Here is a 19,169-nt window from a genome sequence, read left to right on the forward strand (position 1 = left end):
GATCAAGCTCGGGAGATCAACTTGGCAAGTGTAGATTTTGTTGGGCTGCCCTTCACTGGCCATTCTAGCTAATGCGTCCGCTACCGCATTGCCCTCACGGTAAGTGTGCTCAAACCTGAGGTTAAGGGGGCAACGCTTTTGGTGGATGGTTCCCATCCTGTATGGATTGGGAGTTGTTGGGTCCTAACCGCATCCACAATGAGTTTGGAGTCGGTCTCGACAATGATGTTAGAAAGGCCCAAGTTGGAGCAAATGTCTAGGCCATCCAGCGTTGCTAGTGCTTTCGCGATAGTGTTTGTTGCTCTCCCAAAATTTTTGTGGAAACCAAAGAGTAACCGCCTTGCATGGTCCCTACATACTCCCCAAGCCACCTCCTCTCTCACCTGGGTTTCCTCTCGATGAGCCGTTGATATTCAATTTCAACCAATTTCTACATGGTTTTGTCCATTTGACAATGAGAGGCTTGCCCTAGTGGGGCAAGGAATTGCTTTCAATCCCAAGAACTTGGAGGGTGATGCTTTCCGCTAGAGAGTTCTTGTCCCTCTCTGGCATAGTGGAGCCGACTTCCCTCAGCCAACGAGAAGTATTGGGGATGATCTGCTTCTCTGGCATCCTGTGGCCTTCAAATCTGGAAGCATTTCGGCTCAGCCATGGCTCCCGGATTATGAAGCATGGGGCCAATCCTAGAAATTGTTTGAGTTAGGATGTATGGTTTGCTTCTATTGTCCAATGCTTGATGATCATTTGTTGGATTGTTTGATTGCAGACATGAGGGACATCAAATAGTCACGTGAAGTAGGTCCATACCTTCTCTGCAATTTTGTTGTGACAGAAAAGGTGGTCAAGATCCTCTACTCTGCAGGATGGGGAGTTTTGTTGGTGCAGTTGGCCTGTGTCGCCTTTTTGCAACTACACGAGAGGATGAAAGTCTTGCGGATGCATACCAACAGTTGTTTGAAACACTCCCGATCTGGGCCATCTGTTCTGCTGCGCTGGCAGGTGTGGATCTTCGTGAATTGCTGGTCCGTTGTGCTGCACTCTCTGAAGATAAGGATTCCGGTTGGCCATTGGTTCTGAGTGACTTTGTGAAGTTCCATTGTCATTATTTTGTCTCCCCATGGGATAAACTTGGTCTTCATTGCAGCATTCACATTTCGAAGCCATATTCATGCCAAATTTCTGGACTGCTGCATCAACTAGGATTTCCTTTTACATGGTTTTCGAGACAAATGTTCCTATTTTGGGTGGGAGAAATTTGTTCCAGACCCACGTAGTCCATTGAAGCTTGGGCCAGTGTTGTCGGCTACCGTTCCATGCCGACTTCAGAGTGAATTTACCTGATGCTGACAGATCCCAAATTAGTTTATCTTCTTTGTTTATTATGACTACAACACTATCTTGAATGGATTGAAAGACTACAGCTGGGAGGAGATTGTTTAGATCAGATATATTCCATCTGCCAGTTTGGGGGCTAAAATCCCTCACCATAGTGTCCAGAATTTGATGGGGGATTGGTCTCACAGTCGCACCAGCTAGTATTCCACCTCCTGTCCAGTTTTGATTCCAAAAGTTGACTCTCCCTTCTCCAATAAGCCATCTGGAGTGTTGAATTGCAAATGATAAAACTTTGTTCATGTCTTTCCATACACGAGCTTGCCGTGCCCGTCACTCCTTTGTTTGTTAGGAATTGCCGAAGATCTGAGATGATTTTCACCCATAGAGACCTCCCTTGTAATAAGTTTCATCCCATTTTGACTCGAAAAGAGCACATAACATCTCCCAGATTCCTAATTCCAAGACCTCTCTCTGATAATGGAAAGCATATCCTGACCATTTAACCCAGTGCCTTTTATTTCCACCATCCGAACTGCCCCAGAAGAAGTTAACAAAAGCCATTTACAAAATTTTGCAGGTGGCTCTCGGGATGTTGACTGCTGAGAGGGTGTGGATGGGAATGCTCATCAACACATGCCTAATCAAGACCTTCTTCGCTGCCGGGTTAAGTAACTTGGCCTTCCAACCCTCTATCATGTTCACAATTTTCTAGACGAGCGGCAACGTAAGCGGAGTTCAAATCATACCTTTTGTTAGCGGGATGCACAGGTACGTGCATAGGAAAGAAACCTGTCTGAACCTTGTTAGCTAACTAATTTTGCGCCCTCTTGCTTTTGAAGTATTCTTTGGGACGATGAAAGAAGTTTTAGAAGCATTCACTTTCTGACCGGAAGCATATTCATATTGTCCTACAAATCTGAGAAACGCACGGACTGTGGATAGCCCGCCATTTAAGAATAAGATAGCATCGTCAGTGAAAAAGAGATGGGTCATCTAAGGGCAATCTCTGGGGAGTTCGAAAGCTTGACAGGTCCCCAATTCGAATAGCTTAAGGATACCTCTGCTTAGCACATCGACTACTAGGATGAAAATGGATGGTGATAATTGACAACTTGTAGAGAATATTTTCTGTAATTTTTTGTATATTATTGTACAAAGATGGAAGGCTATATAGCAGTCGGGTATGGCCTATATTAGGCTATGCGTATATTACACCTCTAATTAGGGGATTACAGCTAGGGATTACAGCCACCGTTTACTCTTACAATCTCTCTAATATACAACTCACGCTAACACTCCCCCTCAAGTTGGTGCTTATAGATCTTTAATGCCCAACTTGTCAAGTGAGTTGTGGAAGTTCTTGCTACACACGACTTTGGTAAGAATATCTACCAATTGATCTTCGGACTTGACGAACGGGAATCGGATTATCTTGGCTTCAAGGTTCTCTTTGATAAAATGCCTATCTACCTTCTGTTTCTTACTTCACCACGTCACCAAGTTCCCTCTAACAAATGTAAAATATCCCGAGGTAGACTTTCTATCAGAAATATTTTCTACCCAGTTAGCATCTGTATAGCCTTCAATCCTTAGATGATTGTTCTTTAAGAACATAAGTCCTCTTCCAAGCGAGGACTTTAGGTACCTGAGGATTTGGATCACCGCATCGATCCATATGATCTTCACTCGGGCAATGCATAAACTAGCTCACTACACTCACTGCATAAGCAATATTGGGTCGTGTATATGAGAGATAAATGAGCTTCCTAACCAATCTCTGGTACCTTCCTTTGTCTGTTGGCACTTGGTTGGGATATTCTCCAAGTTTGTGATTTTGGACTATTGGTATATCTGCAAGTTTACATTCCAGTAATCCAACTTCTGATAACAAGTCTAGGGTATATTTTCATTGAGAAAGAAATATACCTTGTTTGGATCTAGTGACCTCAATCCCCAGAAAATACTTGATTAGGTGCACCACAGTAGCCACTGCAGCAGGCCAGTAGGAGCTCCGATTGTGCGGTCTAGGTAGCAGTGCTCGAGCCGTTTCAAGAATGTGGTAGTTTTTCTGCTCGGCAATACCATTCTGCTAAGGTGTCTAAGGACACGATGTCCCATGAATCAGTCCGTGATGATTGAAATACGCACAGAACTTATGATTTACATACTCGCCACCATTATCGGACCTAAGAATTAATCTGAAGCTTAGTGGAGAACTGAGTTTGAATCATCTCATGAAAAGATCGAAACATAGTAAAGACTTCGTCCTTATGTCGCAATAAGTATAGCCAAGTCATTCGAGTGCAGTCATTAATGAAAATCACAAACCAACGGAAACCAGACAAATTAGGCTTCGGGGAAGGCCCCCATACATCAGAATAAACTAAAGCAAATGGAACTTCACTTTTATTCATACGTAAAGGATAATGTACTTGATGACTCTTGGCTAAAATGCAAGTCTCACACTTAAAATCCGAAACAGACAACTCTGAAAATAAATCAGGAAACAAATGCTGCAAATAACCAAATGAAGGATGGCCTAACCGACGGTGCCAAAGCCAAATCTGCTCCGCCTTGGTATCACTCGGCTGACCAACATGATGTACGCGACCCATGCTGAAGTCCCCCCCCCCCCCCCAGTACCACGCCCAATGATCTCCTTCGAGAGAATATCCTAAATAAGACAAAATTTCAAGTAAATTAGTATAGTGCAATTGAGTTCTTTAGCAATATAACTCATAGATATTAGCTTATGAGAAAAGGAAGGCACAAGTAAAGTATTAGATAATGATAAAGTTGGTGATAACATTACAGTGCCAACCCCTTTTACCGAAGAGATAACCCCATTGGCATTGGCAATACTATCTTGCTGAGGAGGAGTATGTTGACAAAAATCCTGTGCATCAAATGTCATATGGTCAGTTGCTCCGGAATCAAAAATCCATGTGTTGCAATCATCACTGCCTTTAAACCCAAGTAGAGCCATACCTGAATTGGAGGTGGGAGGTTTGGTCGGAATTAAGGACAAGTGCGGTTCTACCGCCGCCACTGCAGCCTTACCAGTATTGGCATCATTAGTGGCTCCATCACACCTCTTCTTGGCTTGAAGATCATGCCACCAATCTATATATCCATGCAATTTAAAGCATGTGTCACGGGTACCTTAGTGTTCCCACAATGAGAGCATTTTATCCCCTCGGTATTGATCTTCTGCTTCTGATATGGACTAGCATTGGACCTGTTGCTGTTTAGAGACAAAGATCCGCCATTAGAGGCAGAACTCGAGCCATTCTTAATGCTTTTGGAGGCCAAGACTGCTCCGGGTTGTCATCCGCACCGCCAGTTGCTGTCATCATAGCCTGTCGGACAGCTTCTCAACGGACATGGGCATATGCTTACTCTACCGTAGAAAAAGGTTGCATCTGTAATATCCACTACGAATATGGTCCAGGTGGTCATCAAGGCCATCCAAGAAAACATACACCCTGTCTTCTTGAATGATAAAATTATAGTGCTGCACATCAATCGGGCACTCCATGGGATTTGGGCGACGAAAATCAATTTCTCGCCAAAGTCTCTATAGTTACTTGTAGAACTTTTCCAGTGAACCACCAGCTTGCTTCAGTCTGTTTACACACCGCCAGAGTTCGTAGACTTGGGGTTGTGATGTAGTAACAAACTCGGTGAGACCGAGGTCGAATCCCAAGGGACTGAAACCTGTACGTAATCTGAAGCTAACTAGAACTAGAACTAGAATGAGATGAAATCTAAATCGAGTGTGATTTGAGGAATAATTGTGGAATAATTATCGAAAACTTAAGGAATTCAGAGGAAGAACACTAGGGATTCAGAGGATCCACTTGTCGAGATCAGGGAGATCTTATGCCTACATCAAGAATCATGGAAATCAAACTGAACTTACTTGATTTAATCTTCACGAGATCAGACGGGTGTAAATTAGAGTGGATTCCATCACAAAACCATGCCCATGAGACAAAGCAAACAACAAAATCAAACCAATTCACAGCCAATCTGAGTGATGTATGAATGTCAGGAAGAGTTCCGTCATCCAACCATGTCCAAGGGGCAATGGTGAACAACAGGGTTTCCTAACTGCATAGTCACAATAGGGGAATGGACATACTCAAAGCCCTCGCAAAGATATTGTAATTCAAGTCACAATAAATCATTAAAAACTTGAAAGCATTCCATTTAATCAAACTAACGTCAGTTCCTCACATATATCCAAGCTGTATGATCCACCCCATTACGCCACAAGCTTCACCTCTTAGCCCTAGCTAAGAGGTTCAGCCCAACATGAATGGGCTGGATCCAAAACAAATGAAATAAAAAGAAAAGAGAAAAAAAACAAAAACTACTTTCACGTCCAGCCCCCAGCTTCCGATCGGATTCCTCCCCTCTCTCCATGCCTTCTCCCTCTCGTTTTCCTTCCTTTTATAGAGGAGGAAAAATCGGTCCAGAGTCCCAGACTGACTCTCTTTTTTGCTGAAGAAAACAGCCGCACCCTATTTTTTGTGTCCGACTTGGAGAATACACCCGGCGTTTCAAATTAGTTTGGGAGAAAAGAACCTCCCGTCTTCAAAATCCGCTTCTTGGTGAGGAAAAGAACCCCTTGCTTGGAACTTTGGACGGTCTGGATCACTGATCCAACCTTGATATTGATCACAGAACGGACCACCATGGCCGGTTTTCACGGACGCGCGTTCCTGCGTAAACAGGGTACACTGTGACGATCGGTGGGCCCCACAACATGGTTTTTAGAGAAATTCACCCCATTCATTGGGTTCCTGGTGAAAAAACAGGCTGGAAGGAGTGGTTTTGGTCAGGTTTTAGTGCGGCCCACTATATTTTCTCCCTACCATCCGTCGTGCGTTTGGATGGTTAAAATCCGATCCACGCTTTCTTCTGCAGTTCTGCCACCTAGGAGTTGGTTTTGGCCATCCTATGGAATGAATGTACGGTCCAGATCAACGTTCTGGGGAGCGAGTGGGGCCCACTGCTGAAAAACGGACGGACAGCGTCCGTCCGCTGTTGCTGCGGAAGAAGAAGACGGGTCAGCCCGTCTTTGACCGGGCTGACCGTCCGGTGCACGGCCGGTGCGTGTACACTATGTACACGCACTGTACATGTAGGGTCCACTGTGATGTTCGTGAGACATCTGCTCCGTCCATTTGCTGTGTCACTCCATTTAAGGCGTTGAGAACAAAATTGAAGCATTTTCAGATACCAGGCGGGCCCCAAATCACTGATTTATGGGCTGATCTGTCCATTGGGCCACTTCCAGAGGGATCCAATGGCTGAAATTTGACGTGTACGGTTAGTTTTTGGTCCTTGAGCCATGTATAAAGTTTCGAGCCAAACAGATGATGGAAACCCAGTGATCTTGCATTCTGGACGTTCCTCACTAGAGCTTCAATTTCTCAATTTTCACGGATCCTGGCGTGTAATTCCATCGATCTTGGTCCCCGGAGTTCGTCCCTTGCCTTTAGTGTCATCGAGCTTTAAATCCATGCTTTAAGCTTCCTTTTCACCATGCTCGTAAATACACTCTGCATCACAAACATGATTAAAGCGGGCCATTAAACGGTATCATGTTCGTAAATCCAAGCAATTACTGGGGTCTAATGCAATATTTGACTCTCAACAGGAGTTCGTAGACTTGGGAGATATCACTTCCGTCAAAAAATGTGGTGGCAATAGCATCCCACACTTGTTTGGCGGTTGGATATCAAATGAAGGTGCTGATAAGAGAGGCTTCCATAGAGTTGATTAACCATCCTTTGACTATTGCATTGTCGGTTCACCACCGCCTGAACGTGGAATCCGTTGGATATGGCTGAAGAAGGTCACCATTGATATATCCCAATTTATCTTTGAATACGATATACATCTTAACCACTTGGGACCAGAGAGCATAATTGGATCCATCCAATTTGATGTCAATCGGTGCTGCACCCACGTCTGTTGTCGGTGTCGAGACTGAGACTTTATTCAAAGCTTCAGTCACCTTCATGGTCAATTCCATCAGGGTAGAAGATGATGGAGACTCACCAAGGTTGGAATCAGTGTCGGCCATAGGAGAAGTAGGGTGTGAAGACTTCGGTTTAGGAGGCTACAGATATCAAAGAACAAGGGATCGACTGCTTTGATACCATTACAGCTTGTAGAGAATATTTTCTGTAATTTTTCGTATATTATTGTACAAAGATGGAAGGCTACATATAGCAATCGAGAATGGCCTATATTAGGCTATGCGTATATTACACCTCTAATTAGGGGATTACAGCTAGGGATTACAGCCACCATTTACTCCTACAATCTCTCTAATATACAACTCATGCCCACAGTAATGGATCACCCTGTCTTAGGCATCCGGTAGATTGGGAAAAAACCAAAAGGTCTTCCATTGATAAGAATGGAAAACTAGCATCCTTTCCAACACCGTTGCACTTGTTGGATCCATCTTTAGTCAAAGCCAAATTTCTATAGGACTTGATCTCATGAAATTTCATTCTAACTGGTTATAGGCTTTTTCCATGTCTAGCTTAATAGGCTATCCACATTAGTGGATGGTTTATGAATGTATCTCAAGACCTTCCTCTTTAATATCACGTTCAATCACCACTTGATTTGTTCTGGAAGCTCTAGTTGTGTTGTTAGTGGATGGTGTATCAATGTATATCAAGGGACTTTAACATAAAGGATCTCAATGGATCACTCCAGTTGTTCAATTATGGAATATTTGAATAACTGATCCACGTCACATGTTTATTTCGTTCTTTATCCTTGTATTTCATGAAACCTGAGATACACCAATAAAGAAGCTCCATGTGCTTGCATAGGAAGGAGTACACAATGACAATCAAATATTCCCATTGGATGATACAATAATGTTGTCCTTCTCACCAATTGGTTGCATCTTATGCGCACACGCAACTTTTTCATTAGGTCATGCATGTTAAGGATTACGGGTGATAAGTAGTGGATTGCATACTGACATTGCTAATAGCAACTTTGCCATTGACCACACGTGCGTGCATGCCAAGCCAAGCCATGTCGTGCCGAGCCGTGGTCATGGACATGCATGCGCGCGTGTCATGCCGAGTTGGGTCTGGGCCGGTTCCAGGTCTGGGTCTGGGTCTATGTGTGGACTAAGAGAAAACTTGTGCCAATAGTTTTTGTTCCTCACTCCACGAGTATACTCGCACCTATTGGTTCTGCACAAATTTCAAACCAAGGATGTGTTTGTTCGGGTGGTTGCACCAATTGGGTTCAAACCCAATGAACCTAACCCATTTGAAATGGTGTTTTAAGTACCTAATCCTCGTCTATATATAGACCTACACCTTTTTCTGAATTAATTAATAAAAAACTAATGATTTCTTTCTATGTTTCTTCAAAATTTGTATTTGGCTGAGTGTGGTGCTTTGCAACTCAGTTCACTACCGAGTCAACTCAATTCAATTAAGTTTTTCACACTGGTTTGAGACCATGTATAACGAGTGCACCGTTGGGACCAAGTCATATTCGTTGTATCCTGATGGCCAATTATCCAACATTCCTATTGCATTTGGGACGCGGTATGAGGATGACAGATTTGGTTTTAAGCCATGTGATTCAGTCACACCTCGATTCAAACAAATAAATAATCGTTGCTTATTCTATTTTATTATTTAATTTTCTATTTTTTAGAATATTATCTACTATTTTCAACCCTTTATTTTCAAAATTTATACTTTATTTTCTAATATTTGTGTTTTGCCTTTGTTCATGTCTACGTGACCTCATGAGCAACTTGGATGGCAAATAAACATAAAAGTTAGACTTAGGAAGATTTCAACGGTGCATGTCATTATCACCATCACTTCCTGTGGTGTGGTCCACTTGATCCTTTGATCTACCTCACTTTTTGTCTCTAACTTAAAATGATATAGAAAAATGAAGGGACGGTGTGGATAAACCCATACATCACTGTGGGCCCTTCAGAGCCCCAGTCTGTTCCAAGCTCGATCGGGAGAGGCGGGGTTAGTACCCAATCCGCTTCCGATTGGAAGAAGGGTAACGAAAGCTGTCTAGCAGACTCGCGTGCATTCAACGCCACCGAAGTTTCTGGTCATATTCACTCTCGTAAAACCGAAGTTGTTTGTATTGTTTGCTAACGTTGCCATACCACGCATATTCCCTTCCCATAACCTCCTACAACTTGCTCAGGAAAATACAATGAAATCCGTAAATTATTATTATTATTATTATTATTATTATTATTATTATTATTATTATTATATATAGTGCACTCACCTCACACATAGGAGCTGCGCTCATCAATCGAGATCAACACTGCGTTCGTCAGGTCCTGAAAATGAGGCTGTTTGAAGCTTCAGGTGGGCCACAAGCATAGTTTAAAAACACAAACTCGATGAGTCAAAACCCAGTTGAGTCGACTCAAAAAGATGGCTTTCTCGAAAACTCGTGTGAGTTTTTTATTTTATTTTATCAGTATTACTATATGGGAAATGGGACTCGAGGTTGAGCTGTGTGGGCCCCACCGTGATGTGCGTCAAACATCAACACCATGCATTTGATGGGTCCCCTTTAGTCTATGGAATATCCCAAAAATCAGCCGTATACAGAACTCAGGTGGGTCATAATATCTAAAAACATTTGAAGACAAGCTTAAAACATATAAAAACACTTGCTGGGAATCACCTGAGTTTTGGATGCTGCTGAACTTGGTCTGACCCCTCATCCAAGTGGGAAACACACAATGGGTGGTCTGGATTTGTGAACAACATCTTGGTGGGCCCGATAAATGATTATGAATGTTTTAATGGAAGGGTAACACCTGTCAACTGTTGTATGTGGTGTGGCCCATCCAAGTATGGATTGACTTGATTCTTAAGCCCGTGGCCCACCATGGAATGATGCATCTGAGTGATAGGGTAGATGTTTGACACACATCATGATGGGCCCCACACAACTCCACCTCATATGAAGTTCCCAAGAAGTCGACCTCGTAGTACCATTTCCCTTACTAAATATCTAAAAATATAAATAATTAACGTAAACAATGTTGAGCTGTGCCCAGGTTTTTGTTTTTTTCCCAGAGTTTTGCAGAGCTCTTTCACATTATGTGGTGGTTTTCACAAGTTTTGACTGAGTCATGAACCGATCGAGTTTTCCCAAGTCTTGGTGAGTCCAGTTTTTCGAGTTTTTGAACTATGGTCACAAGCGTACACTATAGAACCAGTGATCAGTGTAGAAAAACTGACCAACGGCCCAAATTTGATGTAACACATGTGGGCCACTTGATGATCGGATCAGCCTGATTTTCAGGACGTGTCATGTACAGAGTGGGGGTTTCCAGATGAACAGCTCCGATGTCACACGTGTATGTCACGTTTCTGCATGTACCGTGACTGCACTTACAAAGTGCATGTGAGGGAAATGTACTTGGGAATCTTATTAGTAAACGGATGCACATCTCTATCACTAAAATAACTGAATTTGGTATCTGATTTTGATATTAGGCATATATGGTAAAAGTCTAATCATGAGCGTAACTGAAATATTAATAGGTGATCCACATGGACACCCACCAAATTGTGACCTGCCCAAATCTGTATTACCCGTTCATCTGGCAATGGTGGGCCCCATCGTAGTCAAACCACAAAGCAGTCACGATGCTGACAATCTGACCGTTGGTTCGGGTCGCACACATAAAATTGAAGTATAGAAGACTGTACACTACATGCAGATACAATACCTAGTTCAAACTACCTGGATATCATATGTCAACCATCCATTATAAGGGTGACACCCATTTGGTAATAGTTATGGTACTGAGCTATTGTGGGGCCCACGTAGTTCATGCATGACATCCAGCCCCATCCAACAAGTTTGCCCGCTGTGATCTGCACTCTACATGAAAAAAAAAAAGGATAATCCAGTCATGAGGCTGGCTGCACCATTGAAAACATACACAAACCCCAAAACCCTTCAAATTCAAGTTTTAGGGTCCACCTGGTGTGTATATAACATCCAACCATCCAATAGGTGGACCCCAAAAATCAGGCCTATCCAATCATTAGGTAGGCCATACCACTGAAATTTGGAGGTTCTGGGTAAGTGTGGCCCATCTGATCATCAGATTAGTCTGATTACTGATGCGTCTAACTATCATGGTGGGGCCCACCTATTGGACAGGTTGGACTCATACATTCACAGCATGATCCCCACAATAGCTAGGTACCATGTGAGCACACCCCAATTGAAATGATCATCTGGTCAGAATCCCATTAGTATCATTTACATCAACCCATCTACAACTGGACCCATCAAACGAACGGTTCAGATGACAGGTCTCAGGCCTCATACATGATGTAGATTACCTAAGATCGCAGTTTCAAATAACCTTGTGGAACACCCTACTCTTTCCTAGTAAGCTTCTTTTATGCCCATGTATGCAAACAAAACGACTTGAATCCTTCAAAATCTTATAGTAGTTTTCGTAGTAAGTTCCCAGGTATGCGTACGTTAGGCTTGGTAGCCACTCTGCTCACGTTAAATAGACCCATGGATGAACCTTCTTGCACAACAAGAAACAAAGTAGCTTTTTGAGAAAGGTAGTGTGGATAAATTCAAGAGAGAAAAGCGAAAATCGGATTTGTACTTTTCCTATCCCCTCCCATCTCTTCTTCTATATAACCGTTCGAATTCTCCAAGCATACACATCTCAATGTTTCGGTGTTTTGGTCACAGAACAATGTTTAATGCCATGTCTGTAAGTAGCATTAGGCATATGAATGTTTTGTACTACTTTGTAGCTGTTTAATGTTTATATGGCTTTTTATTATTAGGTTCTAATAAGACCATTGATTAAAGGGCCTGATTTTGGTCCATGCCTGTCTCCCTTCTCCCACCGTCGAGACACGGCATATGGGAATTCCAAAACATGTTTGAAATTGGTTTTTCTAGATACCCATTTTGAAATACATGTCCGCCGGATCGCCATTGAAAGACGGTGAGAGATGGGCCGACCAGCTCTTGGTGCAAGCAATCTTTTTCCTACTAGAAATATGGCCTGATATTCGTGTTGTGTCGCCCGTTATTTGATATTTCTAGAGACCCATTTTGAAATACATGTTGGATTCGATACTGGGGTGGACCATTCTTACTTAAAAGCCATTATTTTTATAAACTTGAGTAATAATCAAAGCCCATGACCTTGATTCTAAGTATTGACATTTATTTCTTGTTCTTGAGTAGATTGTTGAACTTGGAGTTCATATGGACTGTGAAGGATGTGAAAAAAGGATAAGAAAAGCCATCTCTAAGCTAGAAGGTAAGAGCTTCCCTTTCTTGATCATGTGACCTTGAATGTGGTTTGAAATGTGCTATTAAACATTTTTAATTTTAGCAGGAGTTGATACTGTGGACATTGATATTGAGAAACAAAAGGTGACGGTGACCGGCTATGTCGATCAACGGAAGGTTCTCAAGGCGGTGAGACGTACAGGTAGAAAGGCGGAGTTCTGGCCGTACCCTTACGACGGGGAATATCATCCGTACGCAATTCAGTACCTCGAGGACTCGACGTACACCTCTACGTATAATTACTACAGGCATGGATACAATTCAGTGGTGCAAGGATACTTCCCTGACCCGGCGTATTCTACTATTGTTGATGATCACACCGCAGCGCTTTTCAGTGACGAAAATGTTCATGCATGTGTCATCATGTGAAGGGATACACTCATTACCGATGGTCTCCAACCGTTAGTATAATACCCTAATGAAGTCATTAAAAATATAAGTAATTCTATATGTTGATTTTAAAAAAAAAAAAAAAACCGTAAGTGATTGCTTAAAGGGTGGTGAAGGGTTGCTTCGACTTTCTTATGCCAATGGCAAATGAAGGAAGCCGAGGAGATTGCTTCTGGATTGTATTGATTATAGTAGAAATTTCTGTTGGAATTTTCAAATTAAATTAAATTTACAGTACATGAATATCAAGCCATATATGAAAGGTGGAAAGAATAGAAGAAAACTAAGAAAGTACTAGTCCTGATCTACTATGGAGCAAAGCTGGTGAAGATCATCTATAATGGGATTTTGGCCCATTGTGATATTGGAATGGCATCCAATCTGTCCATCATGTGGGGCCCCTTGTGTTCTTCTCCTCGGCACATAAAACCCTCTAGAATCGAGTGGTGCACCCACCTGAGTTTTGAAATGACCTGATTTTTGGAGTGTCCAATCATTATGGTGGGGTAATCTTCTAATGAATTGAAGGGTATAGACAAGACATGGTGGCCCCATACACAATATGGAAGTGTTTTTTTTAATGGGTGGCATCTCCGTTTCAACTGTTCCCAGTGGTGTGGCCCACTTGATTTTTGGACACCACGGAGAGCACGAGGTGATATGCTCAGGATGACCATACTGCATGTTGTGCATACATCACGTGCCCCACACACTGTATTGAGCACATGTGCAGCATTTAAGGAACTTTGTAACATTTAAATGGAAAATGGCCGTATTACGAGGTCGACTTGTTTGGGCCCACTGTGATGTGTGTCTAACATCAACACTGTGCATTTTATGGGTCCCCTATATTTTATGGGATATCCTAAAAATCAGAAATATATATGGAACTCAGACGGGTCATACCATCTAAAACCATGTGAAGACATGTCTAAAATATATAAAAGTACTTGGTGGGGCTCACCTGAGTTTTGGATGTGGCTGAAACTTAGTCTGACCCCTTATCCAAGTGGGACACATACAATGGAAGGTCTGGATTTGTGAACCACATCTCAGTGGGTCCAATAAATGATTATGAATATTTTAATGGGAGGGTACCATTCTCAACTGTTGTATGTGGTGTGGCCCACCCAAGTCATATGTTGATTTGATTTTTAGCCTGTGACCCACTATGGAATGGTGCATCTGACTGATGGGGTAAATGTTCGACACACATCACAGTGGAGCCCACACAACTCGACCTCATGGGAAGTTCCCATGAGGTCGACCCCATACTACCATTTCCAGATAGATTTTTTACTGGGCTCAGTGTACAGAAACCTTTCCATTACCTAGCTGCATTTGGACTCATCTTTGTTCAATATCAAGCAAAAACCACAGCAATCCATGTCAGTAAACATCTTAGCTAGACGTATTGTCAGCAAATGATATCGTCCATCTATCTTTGCGTCCCACTGGCTTGAATAATCAGATTAGTACGAAATTCTCATGACTTACGTATAAAGAGTCAAATGAATCTAATTAAGGGTCCAGATCAGTAACGTGGATGCCAACGAATCCAAACTCAACTAAGTGCATGGAAATGTTTCCATACACTTAGCTCACTCGATCGTTTATCAATACGGTGCATATTGGCAGATATTTTGAAATGGACTCTCTTCTTGAGTAGATAAGAGCAAGAGCCTTCCCAAGCAGCTTTCAAGAATCTCATGCTTTTTTTTTCCCTAGTTGATGATAGGTACTCTCTGAAAGCTTGTGGGAATAAATATGATGGATGAATTATCTCCCACGTGCCCTCCATAGGCATGAATCTTATGGGAGGCAGGAAATGTTAATTTGACAAGACTCTTTTAAGGCCTGTTTGGTCGATTCCTGAAAATGAATTCACCTTGTTTTAGTTAGTCTTAGTTATCTATTAGAATTTCTTATCTTTAATAACAAAATATATCTTAGTTTAGTTAATCATAATTATGTATTAGAGTTTATTATTGTCGAATGTCTTCAATCTGACTGGAACAAAGGTCTATCGATGCCATCAATAGACCACTCGATTCCATCGATCGTCTATCGATCCCATCGACAAACCACTTGATCATATCGAGAAAATCCTTTTTTTTTCTCCTATTCTCGCTGGACAGTTTTTGGAACATTCTTCCGACCACATCGACATACCTCAATGGATGCCGATCCTATCAAAGGTCCTATCAACAAAATTGTGTGATTTTATGGAAATGCGTATTTTGTTTCCTAATTCGGTGTAACACTATATAGGCGGATAAAAAGTGTGATGAACTTGATAACAGGACTACTACCTCAATCTACTTGTGTCTAGTGGGCAATATTGTCTATAATGTCCTAGATGAAAAAACTGTTGCAGGAGCATGGATGAAACTTGATGGTTCGTACATGAAGAAATTCCTAGACAATTGTTTGTATCTTAGGAAATAGTTCTACAATCTTAAGATGATGAAATGGTCTAATATCAATGAACAAACATTTAATGAATTACTTTACAAATTGCCAAATGCGGAGGTCAAGATCGAAGAGGAAGATCAAGCCCTAATCTTGATGAATTTTCTTCCACCATCTTACAAGAATCTCATAAATATTATATGCCATAATAGGAAGACTATAGATGTTGAAACTGTTATCTTAGCCCTTCATGTGAAACAGTTAAGAAAGAAGGATAGAAGCGATATTTCTTCTACGGATGCGTTGGTCGCTGGGGCTATTCTAATTGTAAAAAAGATAACTCATAATCTAGATCCAAATTGAAAGATAAAAGCAAAATGAAATGTCAGAACTATGGGATGATAAGACATATGAAGAATGATTGTCGGAATCCTAAAGCCTAGAAGGGAGATAAATCAAATAATATGCCGAAAGAGGCCAACACAGTGGAATCCAATGAGGAAGTTGATAGTGGTGATGTTCTAACCATATTCAAATCTGAATATCTCAGCGACGTGTAGATTTTCGATACGGGTGCCTAACACCACATGACTTTTCAGCGAGATTGGCTCACCAGTTACCACAAGCGTAATAGTGGACATTTGTTTATGAGCAATGAAATTGCGTATAAGGTTGTTGGTGTCAGATCAGTGTGCATCAAGATTTTTGATGACTTTTCAGCGAGATTGGCTCACCAATTACAACAAGCGCAATGGTGGACATGTGTTTATGAGCAATGAAATTGTATGTAAGGTTGTTGGTGTCGGATCAGTGTGCATCAAGATTTTTAATGGGGTAGAGCGTATCCTGACGGACGTAAGACGCATTCCTAACCTAAGGAAGAATTTGATATCTCTTGAAGCACTTGAGGCACTTGGGTATAAATTCACTAGTTTGAATCATATCCTAAAAGTTTTAAAGAGGGCATTCATAGTGATGAAAGCACAGTGGAACATTGGTATTGGAGTCCACTACATCAACACGTTTGTGGCATGTGCATATACACCAAATAAGCAAGCGTGATATGAAAATACTTTCTGATCATTGATTGATTCCTACATTTAAAATTGTTAATTTTAATATATGCAAGTATTGTATATATGTTAAACAATCATAATTATTTTGTTAGTCGAAAAAATATATTTGTAAATGGGTGCTTGATTATGTGCATTCGGATGTATGGGAGTCGTTGCCCATTTTTTCTACTGGGGGTTATCATTTTTTGTCTTATTGATAAATGGTTACTTTAGAAAAGTGTGGGTTTATTTTTTAAAAAATAAATTTAAAGTGTCCATTACATTCAAAGTGTGGAAGGCAATGGTTGAGAAGAAGACAATGCAGAAACTGTAAATCTTAATGATAGACAATTGTGGTGAATTCAATTCAAAAGAATTTAACCATTTTTACAAAGACGATGAGATTATGAGACACAATACAGTAAGGCACATACCAAAGTAGGGGGATTCATCTACCTTCCAATAAGCATTGGATGTCACTAATGCTAAGAAGTGAATAGTGGTCATGCATGACTAATGGATTCTTTATACAAGAATGAGATAAGGGAGCTGGTGGAGCTTCTAATTAAGTGTAAAACGATCGAATGTAAGTAGATTTACAAGATGAAACATGATAGGCATAATGTTAGACTAGTGGCGAATGGGTATGCTCAGAAAGAAGACATTTACTTCAGTGAGATATTCGCACTGGTTGTCAAGTATCTATTAATTTTATGTTGGTACTAATTGCCCAATACAACATGGAATTGGAACAAATGGATGTGAAGATTATTTTCCTATGTGGAGAGTTGGAAGAGCAGATATACATGAAGCATCCAGAAGGGTTCGAAGTAAAAGGGATAAGGAATAAGATTTATAAGTTGAAGAGGTCATTGTACGGCATGAAACAGTCACCTAGGTAGTGGTACAAAAATTTTGATACTTTTATGGTGAGTCAGTGGTTTAGCATGAGTGAATATGATCATTATGTATGCTTTAAAACATTGAGTGATGGGAGTTCATCTTACTGGATTATATGTTGATGACATGCTTATCGCCAGCCATATCATGTTTGATATCAATATATTGAAGACTCAACTATCAAGGACATTCGAAATGAAAAATCTAAAGGTTGCAAAGAAAATTCTCAGCATAGACATACACAAAGATATGGATAGGAGCAAATTACAGGTGTCTTAGGCTGAACACCTTCAGAATGTATTTATAAAGTTTGTGATGGACAAACCTAAACTAGTTAGCACACTCCATGCTGCTCACTTACACCCAGATCCATAGCTCAAGTGGTAGACTGAGTGAAAGATACCTCGTTTCAACACTATGGTCTTGGTATCGATTTCCTAGTGGGGGTGGCTAACAGTGAAGTGCGAACTGACAGTGGGTGTACTAACAAGCTAACAAAAAAATTTTGTTGCTCACTTTAAGCTTTCTTCAGAGCAGTATCCTACTATAGATAAAAAAAAGTAGGCTATATCTCATGCGCCCTATTGGAGTGAAGTTGGCAGTTTGATGTATGTCATTGTCTTTACAAGATCGAATAGTTCACATGCAATCAATGTTGTAAGCAGATACATATCAAACCCTGACAAGCAATATTAGGAGGCAGTAAAATGGTTACTTCGTTATCTACGATGTGTAACGGTTTATATCTTGATATTCGAAAAATCAAAAGAAAAACTAGTAGCTATATGGATTTGGACTACATATGAAATGTGAACAATAAAGGGGCGACTTTCGATTACTCATTTGTATTGGTGGGTAGAGCGATCAGTTGGATGTCGAAGTTTTAGTTTATGATTGGTCTTTTCACAACTGAAGCTGAGTATATAACGATGACAAAAACATTCAAAGAACGTGTTTCATTAAAAGGATTGATAAATCAACTTGAGCTTCAATAAGAAGTTGTGCCGCTGGTCAATTGTGACAACGAAAGTGTGATTAATTTGGCGAAGAACTCGATTTACCATTCTCATAACAAACATATTGATGTTTGTCATCATTTTATCTGACGGGTACTTGAGGAAGGCGATGTGACTCTTGAGAAGATCCACACAAGTGTCAATCTGACAGACATGCTTACGAAGGTGGTTCTTGTAAAGAAGTTTAAGTTCTGTATAACTTCTCTAGGCTAAGTTAATCAGATCATTAGATGAGAGCTACATTTGAATTATGTATAATGGATTTGCCCAACTTATAATTGAATTCAACCATATTTTTGTTCCTCTAGTAATAATGTTATAATAAAATGCAAAAGAGGGCAGTACCATAATTTCTACTCTTAAAAAGTACTACCCTAGAATATCCATAACCGGGGGCACTATTTTATAAAATCTAATTCTTTGAGGAATTTGGCATTAAATTTCTCTTTAATTAACAAAGAAATCGGAGCTTTGTTAAGCGCACATATGTTTGCAATGAAGCTCATGCACATGCCATGAATGTACCAACATGCCAAGATGGATCCAAGATCTAATTCAACCATTAGGTTGACACACCATATTGATGTCCTAGCTCAAGAATTAGGTTCATCTATTGGTCAGGTGGGCCACAGTTTGTAAAACAAATGTAAAGATCCGAATTAAGTTT

The 19,169-nt window shown here is 40.9% G+C and overlaps 1 protein-coding gene across 1 annotated transcript; it reads left to right on the forward strand.

Annotated features, from left to right (window-relative positions):
* The first annotated feature begins 11,896 nt into the window (after positions 1-11,896).
* On the forward strand, positions 11,897-13,179 carry LOC131232774 (heavy metal-associated isoprenylated plant protein 45-like). The gene is made up of 3 exons (XM_058229249.1): positions 11,897-12,136; positions 12,622-12,697; positions 12,776-13,179. Exons 1-3 carry the CDS (start codon positions 12,092-12,094, stop codon positions 13,096-13,098), a joined length of 444 nt encoding a protein of 147 aa, XP_058085232.1. The 5' UTR covers positions 11,897-12,091; the 3' UTR covers positions 13,099-13,179.
* The last annotated feature ends 5,990 nt before the right edge of the window (positions 13,180-19,169 follow it).

Source organism: Magnolia sinica, chromosome 18 (genome assembly GCF_029962835.1).
Source record: "Magnolia sinica isolate HGM2019 chromosome 18, MsV1, whole genome shotgun sequence".
NCBI classification, from domain to species: domain Eukaryota; kingdom Viridiplantae; phylum Streptophyta; class Magnoliopsida; order Magnoliales; family Magnoliaceae; genus Magnolia; species Magnolia sinica.